The sequence below is a fragment of the Camarhynchus parvulus genome, chromosome 2, assembly GCF_901933205.1.
Source record: "Camarhynchus parvulus chromosome 2, STF_HiC, whole genome shotgun sequence".
Lineage (NCBI taxonomy): Eukaryota > Metazoa > Chordata > Aves > Passeriformes > Thraupidae > Camarhynchus > Camarhynchus parvulus.
Window position 1 is genome coordinate 59,731,324 of NC_044572.1, and position 17,073 is coordinate 59,748,396.

At 37.5% G+C, this 17,073-nt stretch overlaps 1 protein-coding gene across 1 annotated transcript in view; it reads left to right on the plus strand.

Moving 5' to 3' along the window:
* Positions 1–13,495, plus strand: part of DCDC2 (doublecortin domain containing 2) — a 50,894-nt gene extending 37,399 nt beyond the window's left edge. Inside the window, exons 9-11 of the mRNA XM_030943349.1 lie at positions 674–774; positions 11,783–12,121; positions 13,388–13,495. Of these exons, the coding sequence (XP_030799209.1) occupies positions 674–774; positions 11,783–12,121; positions 13,388–13,495 (548 nt within the window). The remainder of the gene's footprint in view (positions 1–673; positions 775–11,782; positions 12,122–13,387) is intronic.
* Positions 13,496–17,073: the final 3,578 nt, after the last annotated feature.

Genomic DNA, 17,073 nt, shown 5'->3' on the forward strand with positions numbered 1-17,073 from the left:
TCATAAGACTTGTGCTGGAAACTTCAAAGACCCCTAGTTACTTCTTATACTCAGGGAAAAGAAATTACTTAAACTAAATGGTGTAAAATCTCTGCAAAATGTAACTGTTAATCCTTGTTTTCCAGGAGTACGTGCTTTTTAATGCGGGTGTGGAGTTTCAGCCACAGCTCCACATGCATGTGCCCAGAGTTGAGGAGCAGAGCTAATACAACCGTTTCTCTTAATCTTTTAACCCTAATCTGATTCAGCATGTTTGTTTTTGATTCAGAGACTGAAATTTTTGATAGATGTATGTTATAAGGCTCATTACTAAAGGATACTCTAATTGGCTGTAGAAACAGAAGTATTATGTTGTTGTTGTTGTAATGTACCTAGTTCAGATTCACTCTGGACAAAGGAACTTCAGATCCAGGACTTTGTTCAGTTCCCTTTCCCTTTGCCTTTTCTCCCACCTTCCCCAAGTGGTGTAGTATGTAAGTATTTGTTGTTAAAGGGAAAGAAAAACCAATTGACAGCAATGGGAGACTGAAGACTTGAAAGAACTGTATGGGGAATGATGGGTCAGCTCAGAAAGCTGTTCTCAGAAGCAAAATTGAATATGCAGTTCAGTAGCTGAGCCACACTGTGTCACTATTGGACTTCATTTCCTTCCACTCTGTCTTTCCCATTATAGGTGAAGACATTTACAAAGCCAGAGAAGAGGGGTCTGAAATGTGGGGGGCAGTTGAAGTGCAAGAAGATGAAGATACTCTTGTGGAAGTTCCACTGGACCAGGTAGTGATCAAGCTTTAAATAAATGTTTTTTTTTTTTTTTTAGAGATTACAGATTGTGTGTTGTTTCTCTTTTCTTTCCTCAATTTCTTTCAAGTGTGTAGTGTAATTCTGTGGGGATGACTGTAAGCTCAATAATACTGCTTCTTTTATGGCAGCTTGAGCAAATCTCCCTTTCTGTGTTAATATGTCAAATGTCAGTTACCTTTTCATCAGCTTCAGAGCTGCTCTGAGAGCTCTTACAGAGCCTTAGAGAATCAGGACTCCCTACTGTTACATCCTACCAAATAAGTTCACCTGAATTGCAGTCTCTTTATACTGGTAGAGCAGTATTCCTCCAATCCTGGACTACAACAGGTGCAGATTTGTCTGATTTTTTTAAAGCTGACAGCACTTTGTTCTGTTGGAGCAACATGGTGCTTCGTTGGCCAATTTTTTAATTCTAAGATTTATATGCAATAAATAGGTCTTGATAACTAAATATAATATTATATCTCCCTTTTTGTACTTTGATTTTAAGTCCTGTGGACTGAAATAATACAAGGACTAGGTAAATTGAACTAACAGTAACAGCAGTTATTGTCCTTTATCTTGCTTTCAGTGTAGACTTCTGTATTTGTAGGAGAAATTGGAAGAAGTGTGGTAAGTATGGGGAGGAAAATATCCTTAATGAGGGTGGAGACTGGATTTGTGGGCTAAAATGAAGGTGAAAAACCAGCTGGTTTGCTGAGATTTAAAAGATCAGCTGGTTGGGATTTAACTGGCACCTCTTTACAGATGGTGGTCCTCATGGTTTGATACTGGATCTGAGACATTATAATATGTTCATGGGTCACACAGATTATGGCATGGGACACAGCCTTATTCAGGCCCAGCTGTCGTTATCAGGTGAATACAGGGCTGTCTTTCAGAGCAATCTCAGCAGCTTGAGGGAATAAGGGTGACTTGAGCCTCATGAAGTTCCACAAGAAAGAGAGGTACAAAGTTGGGCACCTGTAGTGCAGTTAACTCTCAGTGCAGTCTGGAGACAGGTGGGCTAGAAAGGAGCTGCAGAAAGGCCATGCAGCTCCTGTGGTTGGCAAGTTGAGTTGGTGGTGCTCCCTGTGCGGATGAGGTGGACTGTGCAGGCTGGGCTAGTAAAAGCACAGCCAGCACATCAAAGTCACTGATTATCTTTCTTGACTCACCATCTCTGAGGTTGCATCTAGAGTATTTGTCCAGCTTTGAGTCCTTCTCAGCAGAAGAGAGATATTTAGGAGAAGATATTTTGGAGAGATATTTAGGAGAATGTTTGTCATGTTAGCACAGTGACAAACGAAAAAGTTTACGGGCTAGAGCTTATGACACTATTTAATTGCTTACTAAATAGTGCTTACTATTTAGTTGGCTGATATTTTTAAAATTTATTTGTATTGTGTAAAAGAATGCTAGACATATATGCCTTTAGCTTGTGTTCTGCTTTTAAACACAATACCTGAGGGGAAATAGATGTTGTATGAACTTATTTGCCACTTTGAAGATTGACACTATACCATCTAAAAAAATACAGATTTTATCTTAAGCTCCTGTTGCTAAGAAGGATCATTCTCATTATTTATTCACTTCAATGGGAATTTTGTAGCTATTTTGTAGGCATTGTTCTTGAAAACACAAGAATCAGGTGATAGAGGCAACAAGAACAAGACTGTCTTGGTCCCTGATAGAAGGAATGCTACAGATGTGTCTTCTCACAGCATATACCTGCCCCAACCTCAGAGTCTTATATGATGAATACCATAGGGCTCATCAGCTCTGTTAATTGTGGTTGTCCTGGTGAGGTGTAGTGATAATTAGGATGTGTTGTGTTATATTGATAGCACTGACATTGGGGAAGAACATGCCAGCTGTTGTCTTAATCTTTGTTTCTTATGACATCCTGAAGCACATCCTACTCTGGTCTTGACAGTCTAATAATCAAATTCAGAAATTATTAGCCTGTTTGTTGGCCTCTGGAGGTGTGTAAAGAATTCCTCTGGGTAGTGTAGAACATTTGGCTGTGTAAATTGGGTTGTCAGGCCTTAGTTTTTAGGCTGACTGCAATTCTTATGAAATCCAACCCTGGAAACAGCTGTCTTACTTCTCCACAGAGATCCTACAGCACAGTCAGTAGCCCTGTGTGTCTCCTCAGTTTGCCTTTGCCTCCAGGTGGTGACCATTCCTAGGGAGGGGAAAAACTCTCTACTACCACTTGGCTGTTTGGCAGTGGAACTGTTCACATAGCTGCCAGTGAGCATCAGATGTGCTGGCAAGCTTGCAATGCTAGGAACTTGCTGAATACCTCTAAGCTCATGTACCAAGGTCCATTCATCATGTTCAGATGGAAATATTTTTCTACCAACAGATTTTGCTGTCTGGACAAGGAACTGCAAGCAGTTGTATTCGATGGGGAAAAAATATTAAAAAAATCAGGCATGCAAACTACAAATAATCTGATTTTCATGTTTCCATAAAAGCCAAGCAAAGCATCAAATTTACTGCAAAACAAGCCATGCTTTATATATAATGTTAAAACTTCATGTATAGTTTCCTTGGCAATCTCACAAGAAGCCAAGCCTTCTGAGTATCACTGAGTACTTTTTATTCCCAGATAACTAAGGTCACTCTAACCTTAGAAGCATTTAGCATTTTGCATGCTCTGGTTCATATTAATGACCATTTAAAATTGTTTTAAATTCTGTCATGTAAAGCTTTTTAGCTTTTTCTTATCTGCACTGCAGTGTATGTTATTGCTAGAAATATAGGAAAGGACAGCCAGCCAGGGCTTGACTATCTTGCATAATGCATAAATATTTACATGGCAGCTTTCACTAGAATGCTGACACTTCTGATAGGCTATCATTTCCATCAGCCACATAAATGAGGTGGTGAAGATAGAGCTTAATATTTTTTTTTCTTTTTATGCACCTTCTCTGTCTTGCTGTTTGAAATACACAGTTGAACAAATGCCAGATTAGCCATTAACTAAACCTAGTGTTATACTGGCTAGACTCTCACTTATGTCCTGTTCTGTAAAATGCTGTCTGCCAGCTGAAAACACATTAAAAGAACAGGGTTTGCTTTACTCCAGACTAGCTGACAGTTGTAATTGAACATCAAGGAAGAAAAAATGAATATTTTGCCTTAAACCAAACCAGACCTTTCTGTTCTATATTCTTTACCAAGACTTCAGCTCCCAAATACAAAATTATTAGTTTCTTCTTTTGACATGCAGGCTTACTCCAAGTTGGTTGTTTGCATCACTGTGTCAACATTCATGGGGACTGATGACAGACTATGAAATCAGTTGTGCAAATAGCAAGGGAACAAGGTGGTTCTTGACAGGGAGGCAGCAAAACAATAGTAGTTTCTTATTCGAGATAGTAATTAAGTGTGTTACTTTGAATTTGTTGGTAATAATGCAAATATATTCAAAGTAACTTCGAGGGAAAAATTTCTAACTTTTAAAGCTTTCAGAAAAACCTACTCTTTCTTTCATTCTCTGTAAGTTCTAAAATACAAAAGCAGCAGTTTCTAGTGATAATACTGAAATAACACTGCAAGTTTGCACTTGCAGTGTGAAACAGCTTATCCATTTCCATAAGCACGGTTGTTCTTCTCTCATGCTGAGCCCTTGGGAGGTGGAGTAAGCAGGAGAGTTATGAGACCTGAAGTTATCCAGTGCATGACCCCATAAGCAATTCAAGCATGTTGTTGTGCCAGCCTGCTTTGCCATGGGGTATATGATACTGGCTATTAAGATGTGATGTAGAAAAACTCCATTTGGGTTTTGGTTTGTTCTTTGGCTTATTTTCCCCCTCCAGATTCATCATCCCCATCTGGTTCTCTCCTTCTGTGTTTATTTGTAAAAATTACTTGGTGATAAATTTATGTAACAGGCACTGTTTTGGAGTTTTTCTGTAGATGTTCACATTCTTGGTTCTTTCATTATCCATTTGCTTTCCAATTTTAGAGACATGTCCACTGATTAATGCAGTGCTCCACTCATTATTTCCCATTTCCTGGGCTTGGATGCGATGTGAGATTGTGTATCTCTCCTAGGTGAGCTGAAGCTGGAGTATATCATCAGTAGCAGAAAATTTTCACCTTTCATTTGCAGTTTTCATTATGGAGTACACATTTTGCTTTAGAGACCCAAGATTCACCTCAGTGAGCAGAATAAAATGTTTATCTTCCCCATGGCCAAAGGCAAAATGTTAAAGTTTATGTTGATTCAACATTACAACAGGCTGACTGCTTGAAGAGACATTCTTTGATTAAAAAGGCTACAACTTTTCACGAGGAAACATTTTGCACTACATCAGTAAGGATTTCAAAATGGCATTTAGAAAGAACACATGCAGAACTTCTTATGCTCAAATTTCACTACAAATGATGCAGCTGTAATTTAAGCCTTATGAATTTTGAGTGCTGACAAGCCAGCAGATAATATTTTCCACTGCATGTTCTTCTTTCAGCTCCACTGATTTACACTTAATGGTGTTATTGTTTGTGTGTGTGAGATAGGGAAACTTACTCTGATTGGTTCCTTGCAGTTCGGAATGAGAAGGGAGATCTTTCCTTGGTTTCTGTGGTGCCTTGAGAAGGCTGACCTAGAACAGAGGCTAGACAGAGCTAAAGAACAAAGTAGGTATTTATTAAAAGGCCTTGATGGATACACCTTGGGCAGTACAAGAGCGCCTTCTCAAGGCGTCATCTGCATTGGGTAACTGTGATTTATGAAGTTGTAGTAGCAATGCCTGACATTGTCTTTAGAGGCCAGTGTGATCAACAGTTGAAGGGCCTTCACTTCTTCTCAGTGAAGCCTGGGAGTGTAAATCTCTTGTAAAACTAGTTTTGATGCCACTTTGAAAAAAAGTTTCCTCTGTGTAACCCTGTTTTCAAACATTTCAGCAATCCTAGAGCAGGCAGTTTCTCAAATTGCATAACTTACTTCCTTTAATTTGTATTTTTGCAGTCTCAGTAGGACATTTTTAAAAATGTTTAACAGTTTTCTTATTATCTGCAGGTATGCTCAGCAGATCATACTATATTATAGGAAGTGAAGTTTAGGCAAATTTTATTGAAAAATTTGCATGCAAAATATTGTGGGGAAAAATAAACTTAAGTGTCACTGAAGGAGATGGAAAAAAGTATTTTTGACTTAGTAACATATTAGAAAATATTTTTCTAATTTTATTATAAGATCATAAAAATCTTTGAATGGTTTGGGTTGAAAAGGACCTTAAAAATCATCTCATTTCAGCCCCTCTACCACAGGGAGGGACACCTTTCACTAGACCTGGTTGCTCAGGGCCTCATTATCCTGGTCTGGAACACTTCCAAGGATGGGGCATCCACAGCTTCTCTGGGCAACCTGTTCCAGTTTGTCACCACCCTCACAGTAAAGAACTTCTTCCTAATAGCCAATACAACCCTGGCCTCTGTCAGTTTGAAGTCATTCCCCTTGGTCCTGTCACTACATGCCCTAGTAAAAAGATCCTCTCCAGATTTCACAAAGGCCCCCTTCAGGCCCTGGAAGGTGCTGTGAGGTGTGTCTGCAGCCTTCTCTTCTCCAGACTGAACCCCCACAACCCTCTGAGCTTGTCTTTATAGGAGGAGAGGTCTATGTCCCTCTTATGCTGGGGGCCCCAGAGAGCAGTGTTTAAAGATGCTGGCTTCTCTGTCATGGCTGCATTATGAGTAAGGAATGAAGTATGCTTCCAGTTAGTAGACAATGAAACCAATGAAGGGAGTTTGAACAGCTGTTTTTTTTCTACACCTCAAGTTCTTTAGTTTCCATTCATCCTAGCTGGACTTCTGGATGCTGTGACGTTATGAAAAATTAGACTCTGTGGATTCAGGTGCTGTATGTGTTTTTAAAAAAAAATAATGGCACCCATCTCATGAAAAAGTTGGAGTTTAAATGTTGTGGGGATAAAGACTTTTTGCCTTCAGGAACAGTGCATTTTGTGCAAATGTAGGAACTATGTGGGAAGTGTAAGACAGTTGAACCTTAACTATTCATTTGCTTGTTTTCAAGAGCCTGGGTTTTGTAAATGATGTGGAAGAGAAGAGGGCTGCTGTCACTTAGCAACACTTTCTGGTTCAGGAACAAAATGTTTCGCTGTTGGAATCTATGCAGTGCTGCTACAAAACATTCCTGAGTAGGAGCAGGGGAGCTCTGTTCTGGAGAGCTTTGGTGCAATCGAAGTTAAGTGTTCCTGTTGCTGCATTTGTGAGATGTATTCATGCTGCTCTTCATGACCATTAAGATTTTTGTTCTCTACCTCATTGTTTGTCTGCTGTGACCATTAGCCAAGTAAACATTTCCAAACTACTTCAATAATGCAAAATTATGTTTTATATTAATGGTACAAAATAATTTCTGCCTTAAATGATTTTTTCATACTGCACTTTTCAGTATCAGTCATGTACAAACCTTCTGAGAGGTTTGCATTAGCATCCCTAAGGAAAAGAAGCCAAATGCTTCAATGTCTGAAGATTTCCTGACTTGCTGCTTTTGAGTGATGATGACATTTGGTAATGTACCTCTTAATGAATGATAGCATGATGAGTGTAATTAGAATACATGTTTCTTTTTTAAACACTCTGTTTTTGCTGAGATTAAAAATACTGTCAAGCAGTTCTTGAATGCAAAATGAAATTGGCTCTGTTTCTCATCAACCTGTTAGTTAAGTCAGGAGGTTTCCAGAAGGTGAGCTGGGTCTGTATTTCCAGCAAGAAGCTGAGAACTGCTTCAGTTTTTCTGCATGCCTTTGGTTGAATATACTTTTCAATGTACATATACAAGTCTTTTGTCAGTGAATCTTTTTATTGCTAGTCCATGTCAAGAAAAGAACTCTTCTCACATTCACACAGGTATGGTTTCAAAACTAGTTGTTTTAAGTAATGTGCTTTCAAGCATGAAACTGCAAAAGCATCACCTTTGCTTAAAAGATGAAGGCAGCAATGCAAAAAAGAAGGTTACTTCCTATTTTCTTTCAACCATTCAAAAGGCAAAATTACAAGTCTTTTTATTATTAGTTCTGGCTATAGGAGGAATGGGGATAAACTACCACAGTGACTGGAGAAGCTTCCTGGTCTAGAACTCACTTGATTGTGAAAATAACGTTACGGAATAGGAATTCTTCTCCAGTCCAAGTTCAAGTTTTGCTGTTGTTTTTTGAGGTGTGTAGATGGGACTAAACTAATGCAGGAACATTTATTCTGTAGTTCATTACAGTATCCATGTCCAGTTACACTGGGCTACAACTGGTTGGTTGCTTCCAACATAAATTTTTGATGTGCCTTTTGTTCTCTGTTATAACTCTCCATATCCTTATGATAACTGTGTTACATGGAAGTGCTAGAGGCACTCAGGCCTGGAGATATATCCAGAGCTGTTTCTCTGGATTTGAGATGCCCTGAGCTTTTATAGGAACCACAGATGTGAGGGACAGCTTCCTGTGAGCCAACACAATGGCCAAAGGCTGAACTCTTGACTTCTCAGAAACAAGAAGAGCAGTCCCACATCTGTCTTGGCTATCCATCTAATTCATTCCATACAGGAAGTTCTGACTGAGAATATTTTGATTATTTAAAAGGTAACTGATGAAAAGCTAAAAACTAAGATGGGAAATGTCACTGCTTCCTCATCAGTATACAAGGTTGTTGCTGACTTGAGTCTGATAATTTCTGCAAGGATAGGTAGGTCTCATTCAGCACACCTGTTTTGCTTTCACTATGCCCATCCTGGTTTATTCTGACTGAGGGAGCACAGTTTGTGGTAATTCTGGTGCATATATAATAGGCAATTTGTGCAGTCATAGGTGGAGGTATGGCTGGACTGCATCAAATTCAATGAAAAGGTTCCCAATGACTGCAGGGAACTTTAAATTACACCCTGGCCCATCAAGTACTTTAATGTAAGCTTTAGTTCGGTATTTCAGGATTACTGCTATCACTGAAACTGTTCAAGAAGGTAAAGTTAAGCATGTACAGCATTTACAGGCTTTGCACTATTAAGACCTCTGGTTTTCTCCCTCTTTCTGTTTTCTCCCCTGCATGTATATATGCAGATAAATATTCTCTTTCTCTAAATATGAAAAATCCAAAATTTTCTAAGTATACCTCTTTCTCAGTGAAGAAAGTTTACTTAAAATAGAGAATGATAATTTATGCATAGTGAGTAGGTCAATAAAATCTCAGTAGAAAGTGTCACACTTTTTTAATATAAAGAGCAATGTACTATTTGGTGGGTGATTTTGGCCTTCAGTTTCCTCCCTACAGTCCTGTCTTAGATCTGCTGTGCAGTCTGAAATGCACAGTCAGTGGTCATATCCACATTTGAAAGGCTAGCTTTGACTCTGCATGCAGAGGGAACTGTACTGCATTTCAGATTACCCTGTGAAAAGTAATGAATAGTCTTGTATAACTACACAATTACCTTGTGAAAAATAATGAATCAGTGTTGATTTTTAACTTGTTTGAAATGTCCATTCTTATGTAGTGTAGCTTGAAAGGAGATTAAATGAAGAATGTCTTTTGCTTTCCAATTATTAGCTGAAAACACAGCTTTTTATTTTTGTCTGTAATAATAATGACATTGTAGTAATATGCTCAGCTATCTTGAAATTTTCAGTTACTATGAAAACATTATACTTGCACTGATGGGAGTTGTTCTACTCATCTTGTTTTCTACTATTATTTTTCCTGTAATTTAGCTTGATTGATCAAGTTAAATTAGTTGGAATTGGAATGTTATTTCATGCCAGTACTATTCTCTGTGAGCTTTCAGTGAGTTTCTGGGCACAGAAATGCTGTGTTTATATTCTGTGTTGCTCAGATTTAACTCTTCAAAAATTTGCATCCGCATCTATTTTAGACAGATAAGGTCAAATGAATCTAGCTAGCATAGCGCTTTAGGAAATCACTGTCCCTCAAATGTCCATTGTGCTTCCATGCCCAAGACTGCTTCCACAGCAGAGAAACCAGTTAAAGCATTGGGATGCATACGTTTACACCATGGCATGAAGCCTACACACTTCCTTCTGCAGTCCAGAACAAGCCACCATACTAAAGCCACGCAGGCAAGAGCATACATTCACTTCTGCTTGTACCCACTACCAAAAAGCTGGAATGGTAATGTCCTGGATGACTACAACAGTTAACAGAAAAAGAACGTGTTGACTTTTCTCATCCTCTCTTCATTTAGTGTGTGTAATGTCATGGCAAACGGGTGTCATTAAGTAAAACCAAACACATTTTTAGTTAGTGGTGCCTGGTGCATGTAATTTGTCCCACCCTCCCCTGTTTCTGGTCAGAATTCAGAGCTGCTAATTTCCTTAGCAGAATGAAAGAAAATTAGTAGATAACATGTCTAAGAGTAGCAGGTAACTTCTGAGAATTTATGGATCTACAGATTCTTTGCCATTTTTATGTGCTGCAAGTTATGAAGGTTGAATCAAGTTTGCTTTGGATGGTGCCTTCTTTGAAGGTTTCTGTAAAGACTTGGCTTGTTAAAGTTTTATTTTAGTGGTAATAAGGCCAGTTTGATGTTACTAGATGAAAGTGAGTCAGAAAGGCTTGAATAAAAAATACATAGAAATGACTGTACCTCAAAAATGACGTACAGAGCCACTATTTACCTGTTTGTGTACCCACGTAGTATTCCTGGTAATTCCATATTCTGTGAATTAATGCAGCACAATAACTTCGTTCATTTTGCAACTGTGCCAATATGGCATTGTACACTGGCATAATAAAGTTGTCTGATGTTGCTACTTAGATATCAAAGGAAAATCAAGATGTTTCATCAAGAGGCATCCATAAATTCTTGCTCTTACTGAACTGGCTCTTATTAATACATTGAAGGTGATGAGAGAATTCTTTTGAAATGTTATGATTAGTGAGGAAAAGAAATTTTTAGAAGACAACTTCTCTGTTGCAGATAGCTGCTTGCATAAAGGAGCTACTGAAGACAGTAAAATTCCAAACAGTTTTGATTAGGAGATATAATCTATTGCTTGTTTTGCTTTTGATTTAGAGTCTGATGAGGCTGGGTGGGAGGCAGACATCTTGTCACTCCTGTGGGATTTTTTTCACTTTATTTTCATTCATACCTCAGCTCAAGTATGTAAGTAATTTTGGCAGGTGGGAGCATTGGTGGACTGACTAGTCAGGTGACTCTTCAAAGCTGAAACTGGAAGGCAAATGACAAAGACCAGAGAATTTGTGCATCCATCTCCCAGGCTGTCATGAGATGATGCTGCCAGCAGCTTTATCCATAGTGAGTTTCTGATAACTCTTCTACAAGGTGAGGCAAGATCTTGTTTCTTCTGGCTGCTGGTCCAATTCTGTGTAGGAAAAAATTGCTGCCAATTGTCCAGCAAAACCTAACCAAGGCACTGTACACAGGGATCTTTGGAAAGGGAGTAATGTCTTGGAAGTGACCAGTGGTAGCTCTACCTCATCTCTCTAACCACTTTTCTGTGTATTCAAAGAAGACAAGACTGATAGTCATGGCATGGCCTGGTCCATAGGTAAAATGCTTCTGGGGGAACAGTTTGTAGGCTAGTAATACATGATATTTTCTTGTGACAGGACTTTATTAACAAGTATGTACTAAATGCTAGAAAGTCAGAGAACCTGGAATAGATGGAACAGAGTAAGCTGTTGCTGTGTAAATTAAATTTAGCTCATTCTAGTTGTTTTGAGTGTGGTCAAATGGATTAAACTCCATGTAATAAATTTAATGGAGTTTAACCCGTGAAAATAAATCTCACCAACACATTTTGGAAATGAAGAATAAAATGGCATTATGGGGTATAAGTAGAGGAGCATAATTTTCTGTCCATGTAGACAAACCTCAAATTAGCATACTTACTCCTCAGTAATGATGTAATTGTGAATTTGATGTCTGTCATGTTTCAGAATTGCACAGAGCATTCTGGTTTAAAATGCCTCATAATGCTGCTGCTTTTCCTTTCACCAGAGGCCAGCAGAAACTGTAGATGAAGAAGAAAATGTAGAAGAGGAAGATGACAGGGGAGAGGAGGCATATAAAGGAGAGTATCCAGAAGTGAATGGAGAAGAAAGTGGGGAAACTGTTAAAGAAAGAATTGACATGGAAAAAAACGAAAAGAAATTAAATGAAAATTATGAAGATGAAGCAGGAGAAACAGAGAATGTTGACCAAGCAGAGGAAAAGGAACTTATCCATTTAAATGGCAAAAACAATGAAGGAAATGGTGAGGGAATGGAACATTTGAACTACCAAGGTGTTCTTCAGCCTGAAGAAGAAATAAAAGAGGATTCTGGCAGTCAGAACCAGGTGAGTGTTTATTCTTTCAAACTTTCTTATGGTATTGTTCCTCATTCATCTCAGCCTTATGGTTCTCATCTGCTCTCTAAGTAGTGAATTTCTGATAAAGTCCTGAGACCATTTATGAGAACTTTGGTTTGTGGAAAAGTTGTTTTTCGTCTGTACAGATCAGTTACATCAGTAATTACATTATATGCCCTCTGACTGAGAGAGCAGATGTTTCTCACTATTTGATGAATCTGCATCTTCTACTTTCCTTAGTATGCTGAATTTTGAAAAAAAAAGTAATGAAAAAAGATTCTTGCAGTTTCCAGAAAAGCAGAATCATTATATATTTCTACTCTACTTTGTTTTCTAGGACAGAGCAGAAGCGTGTGTTCATGACACCAGTGCCTCATTATTTTGATGAATTGACTTTCACAAAAGTTGCATTTCATAAAGAGCTTTTGCCATTGCTTTGTGGAAGTTTCATCTCTTTTTCTTAGAAAGTGAAAAATACAGTGGATATGAACAACATCCTTCAAAGCAAGGGGCTTTAGTCAGTTTAATAGCAAATATCCTATTAATTTAGGATACGTGGTAACATGCTGTTGGCTTAGATGGAGGGATGCAATCCACATAAATAAGGAGAACTCCCCTGACTGTCAGGTGAACTGACCAGCTCACAGAATGTGGGAAACAAAGTGTTTTGTTTGATGGGGAGAATCCAGGTCTGGGAAGAGTGGGATTCCTGAGTGTCAGAAGCAGAGCAAACTGCTGCACATTCCCTGCCTACAGGCTGCTGAAAAAGACTTTCTTCCTCTGCTTCCTGTGACACTGGGAGTGGTTTCTTGAACTTTGCAACTGGGCTTCCTTCTGTTTCTGTATGACACACAAGAATATTTTTCAGTTGAGAGAGTTGAGTAACATGACATTTTCTTGAGCTCTGAATTTATTCTGTCCTTCATATATTTGAAACTTTTGTTTTAGATAAGCTGAAGTTATTTATGGAAAGGGAGAAAGTGAGTGAGCATTCACTTTAAATGCATATGTGGGTAACTGGATGCTTGAAGAAAAAACTGTAGGGGTGAACCTCTAATGTGAGTGCTTTCTCCTTTGGAAGATATATAAGTATAAAATAAATGAAAATTTTAACATGGTCACTCTTGGAAAACATGTTTTTCACATTAAGAATACCTTGTGGAAATTTTAATATGAGGTGCTTAATGCTGTATTGAAATGAAGTGAAATCTTTGGTACCTGATGACAGTAACAGTGCCTGTCCTTTTTCCTGAGGCTGATCCTGGTCTTGAAAAAGCATCCACAAGTCCAAGGGTGACAATCACCAGCCCACAAGAAAGTGAAAAGAACGACCAGAGCAATGACTATGCAGCAGTTGCATAAAGAAGAAAAATGTCATGAGCAGAAAATGAAAAAGGAAAACACCTTAAATATAAAGCATGTTATTTTTTGTGATTGCTAAGGAAGGAGGGTTGAGAAATGAGTGGAGAGATGATGATGCTCTATGGACTGATGAAAAACAAGCATTTATATCTACTAGAAGAACATAGAATTATTTTTACAGAGTGAGATTTTCTGATAGGATTAAGGGGTGAAAATACAAGAGAACTTTATAGTAGTATTAGAAATAAATGAACTATTCTGTGGTATCAGATAGCAATAATAGAGCAACCACAAAAATTACACTGTTCCAGGGAAATAAAAAGAGACCCACCCAGATTCAATGTCAAAACTTCTTTTCAATTTGTTCATGAAAGGAAACTATTTTTCACCTTTTAACTAGGATATCTATAGTTTTTCCTCTAAAATTCCACATGATAGGTATAATTTCCAGGTATAACATAAGGATATAACTAGAATATGTTCCTCACCTAATGGATATATGCTCACAGAAAATGGTTTACTATAATGAGGGACCAGTTCAATGTTACTAAATAGTCTATTTTCAGTATATTAATTAGAATTATTAGGTTTTGCATGCATAAACAGCACTTATTTAGCATTATGAATACATGTGGACAGCTTGCAATACTGCAGCTTGTTTCCATTTAAAACAGAAAATTTTGTTGATTGTCCTGCACTGATTCACTAATAGTGAATTATTGTCATCATGAACAAAAAACAAAGGAAGACTACATAGTATATTAGTTTAAAATTTTGAATTTGGATGGATTTGTAATTCAGTGAAAGATAAGCTTAATTTATTAATGAAATTTAAAAAAATTTGCCACATGCTTGGATGCAGAAATTTCTGAAACTGAAATTTCCATGAAACCATTGCTGTTGATGGAGCCATTTTAATATGTGAGACATCAGGATGAACCCACCCAGCTTTCTGTAAAAGTCAGGAACAATTATTGCATTTATGAACCCTTTGCATAGCCTTAATGGTTGGAAGTGCGCCATCGTCCTTTTGAGCAAGCTGTCTCCTGATAGGCTGTGGCTTAATATGCTTTAGTGAATAAGGCATTGATCCACAGTATTAATTCTCTTAATGACACTGATTCCATTGCTCTTATCATTTCTCTGTTAGTAATGGGAATAATTTGTAGTTCATGGAAATACAGCCCTGAGCATAATTTTATTAATTATACAAAAGAAATAGTGGGTTTCCTTATCATTAATGCTAGTAAATTATTACTACAAGAAACTTGATGTCATTTTTGTTGATTTCATGCCATTAAGACAAGAATTACATTTATGAACAAATTGAAGTTGAAGCACTGTTTAAGGAATGTGAAGAGCCACTTGTCATAACTGAAACTCAAACAAACATCTTCCCTTCTTCTACTAGTTATTAAGTATATTTTTCCAATGTAATAGAAATTTGTGGAGATCCTTCAGCATATTTCTGTGCTTTGGCAATGTAGGTATAAAAGACATGTTAAAAAATGTATGAACAGGGTTAGAACAGTTTGCCCTGTCACATCTCTGAATTGTCTGTGAAACCCTGAAACCTTCTGTCTGTGAAACCTGTAGCTTCTGTTGAGCTGTCTGACAAAGATCGAAGGGAATATTGCATTTGTGATCAGTTCAAAATAAGCTCCTCATTTAGCCAAGCTCTTAAGCAAAGTATGCATGCTTCTTTTTTTTTTGTGATAGCAATTACGCCTATGCTCAAATATATTTGATTTCTCTGGGATTTAAAAAGACATTTATAGTTAAGCAAATGTAAAAACCAACCAACTCTTCCCCCCTGCCCCCCACCAGAAGCCTGAAACAGAATGGATAAAATAACTGTGGGTGATAGTGAGGTAAAATGACAGAGGTGCCTTTATTGTTGGTTTCTATTTATAGCTTCTGAGTGCCAGTAGTTTCTGTCATTTCTTTCCTTTCCCCAAAAGTTCGGTATTTTCCATGCATAAAAGACTAACAGATATAAATACGAAAAATTTAAAGGATTAAACTAAATTCTAGGGAAATGTAATATTATCATTTTTCTTCATAGGAACATGAAATTCCTGTGAGTGTTACTCAACTTTGAAAATGTTTCCCCCTCTGTTCTCTTGTAAAAAAGACAGGATATATTTCTTCAGGAAAGCAAATCAGACTGCTTGGAAATAGATATATGACCATTTTATCATTCACCTTGCAACACTGATAACATGAATTTTGTATCATGTTCTTTTATTTAGGGAAATGAGTTTATTCCTAACAAAAAATTCTAGTAGAAATTAAACTAGAAAGATACAGGTGGTCTTGCTAATAGTTTCTCTGTCATGATCTGCTGTGTGTGATGGCTTATCTCAGTTTCACCTGAGATATACATTATTTTGTAAAGTTTTTGTAATGTTGTTGTATTAAGCTTATGTACAACAATTCTGAGAGTTTTTTAAAGAACTGTTTTCTTGTTTTGCTTTTATTTTTAAAAATAATTTGCTATTAAAGAGAACTAGTACAGATATTCCTGTGTTTTCTCTCATATCAAGGCCTGTTTGATGTTAAATCTGTCTTTGGGGTACTGACTTTATAAATTTGGTGATTTTGCACCTGATAGGATTCTCCCATAACTAAAACTTACTTTAAAAAAAAACCAAAAACAACTGATTTGGTAGTTTTCCTATTGCAGCTGTGAAACAAAATATGTTGACAATGTAGCTGATACATAGTTACAAATGTAAGACTATTGGTGCAGCTAAACTTGCGCGGGGAGTTTTTTAATGTCACAGCTCCGGTTAGGCCTGGGTTATTGGGATGTGTGCACTGTTCAGGCAATACTCAGCAAATGACAAGAGTTTTATCTGTTCACTGGCAATTCCTGGTAAGATTACCAAACTTCTACGTGTCTCCCTGCAGAGATTCCTAATTTCAGCAAAGCATTAAAGCATAGGCTTAAATCCCATAGGACTGCAGTTTTCATTGAATTTTAACTAATGCTGTGGTGCCTTGACATGTCAGAGCCAAAATAAAGTTAGTTTGTGTAAAAAAAAGTGGGTGAAAATAAGGAAAATATAATCCCTGCTCAGTTTCATCTAAAGTACAGTGAAATAAACCTGTGTGCAGAAGAATAAAAGAGTGAGTATTCCGATCACTTGAAAATACAGGGACAGGATTGTTGCTGGGCTATTTTAATTGATTACCCCAAATGTAGGTTAAAACAATGGTTAGATAATAAATGTAAATACCAAATGAAGTATCTCCAGGAAAGGTGTGTTTACTAAGTAGTTGCAATCAAAATTATTGAATGGGGATATACTCAAGGATGTTTTGTTCGGGATGGTTGACAGCCTTCAATCCAAGTTTTGATTAAAAGAAGTGCTGTGGACATGGCAATAGACAGTGGAGCCACCTGCTCTCTGTAGTTTATTCTGTGTGTGCACCTTTGTATCCATCAATTTACAGATGTGTGTGAGTGCTGAAACTGCAGGCATTTGCTGTGTGCTTACACACTGCACACACAACTCATGTGCATATTAATGGTTTAATCTTCTTATAACATTAGTGATGGGAAATTATTATTG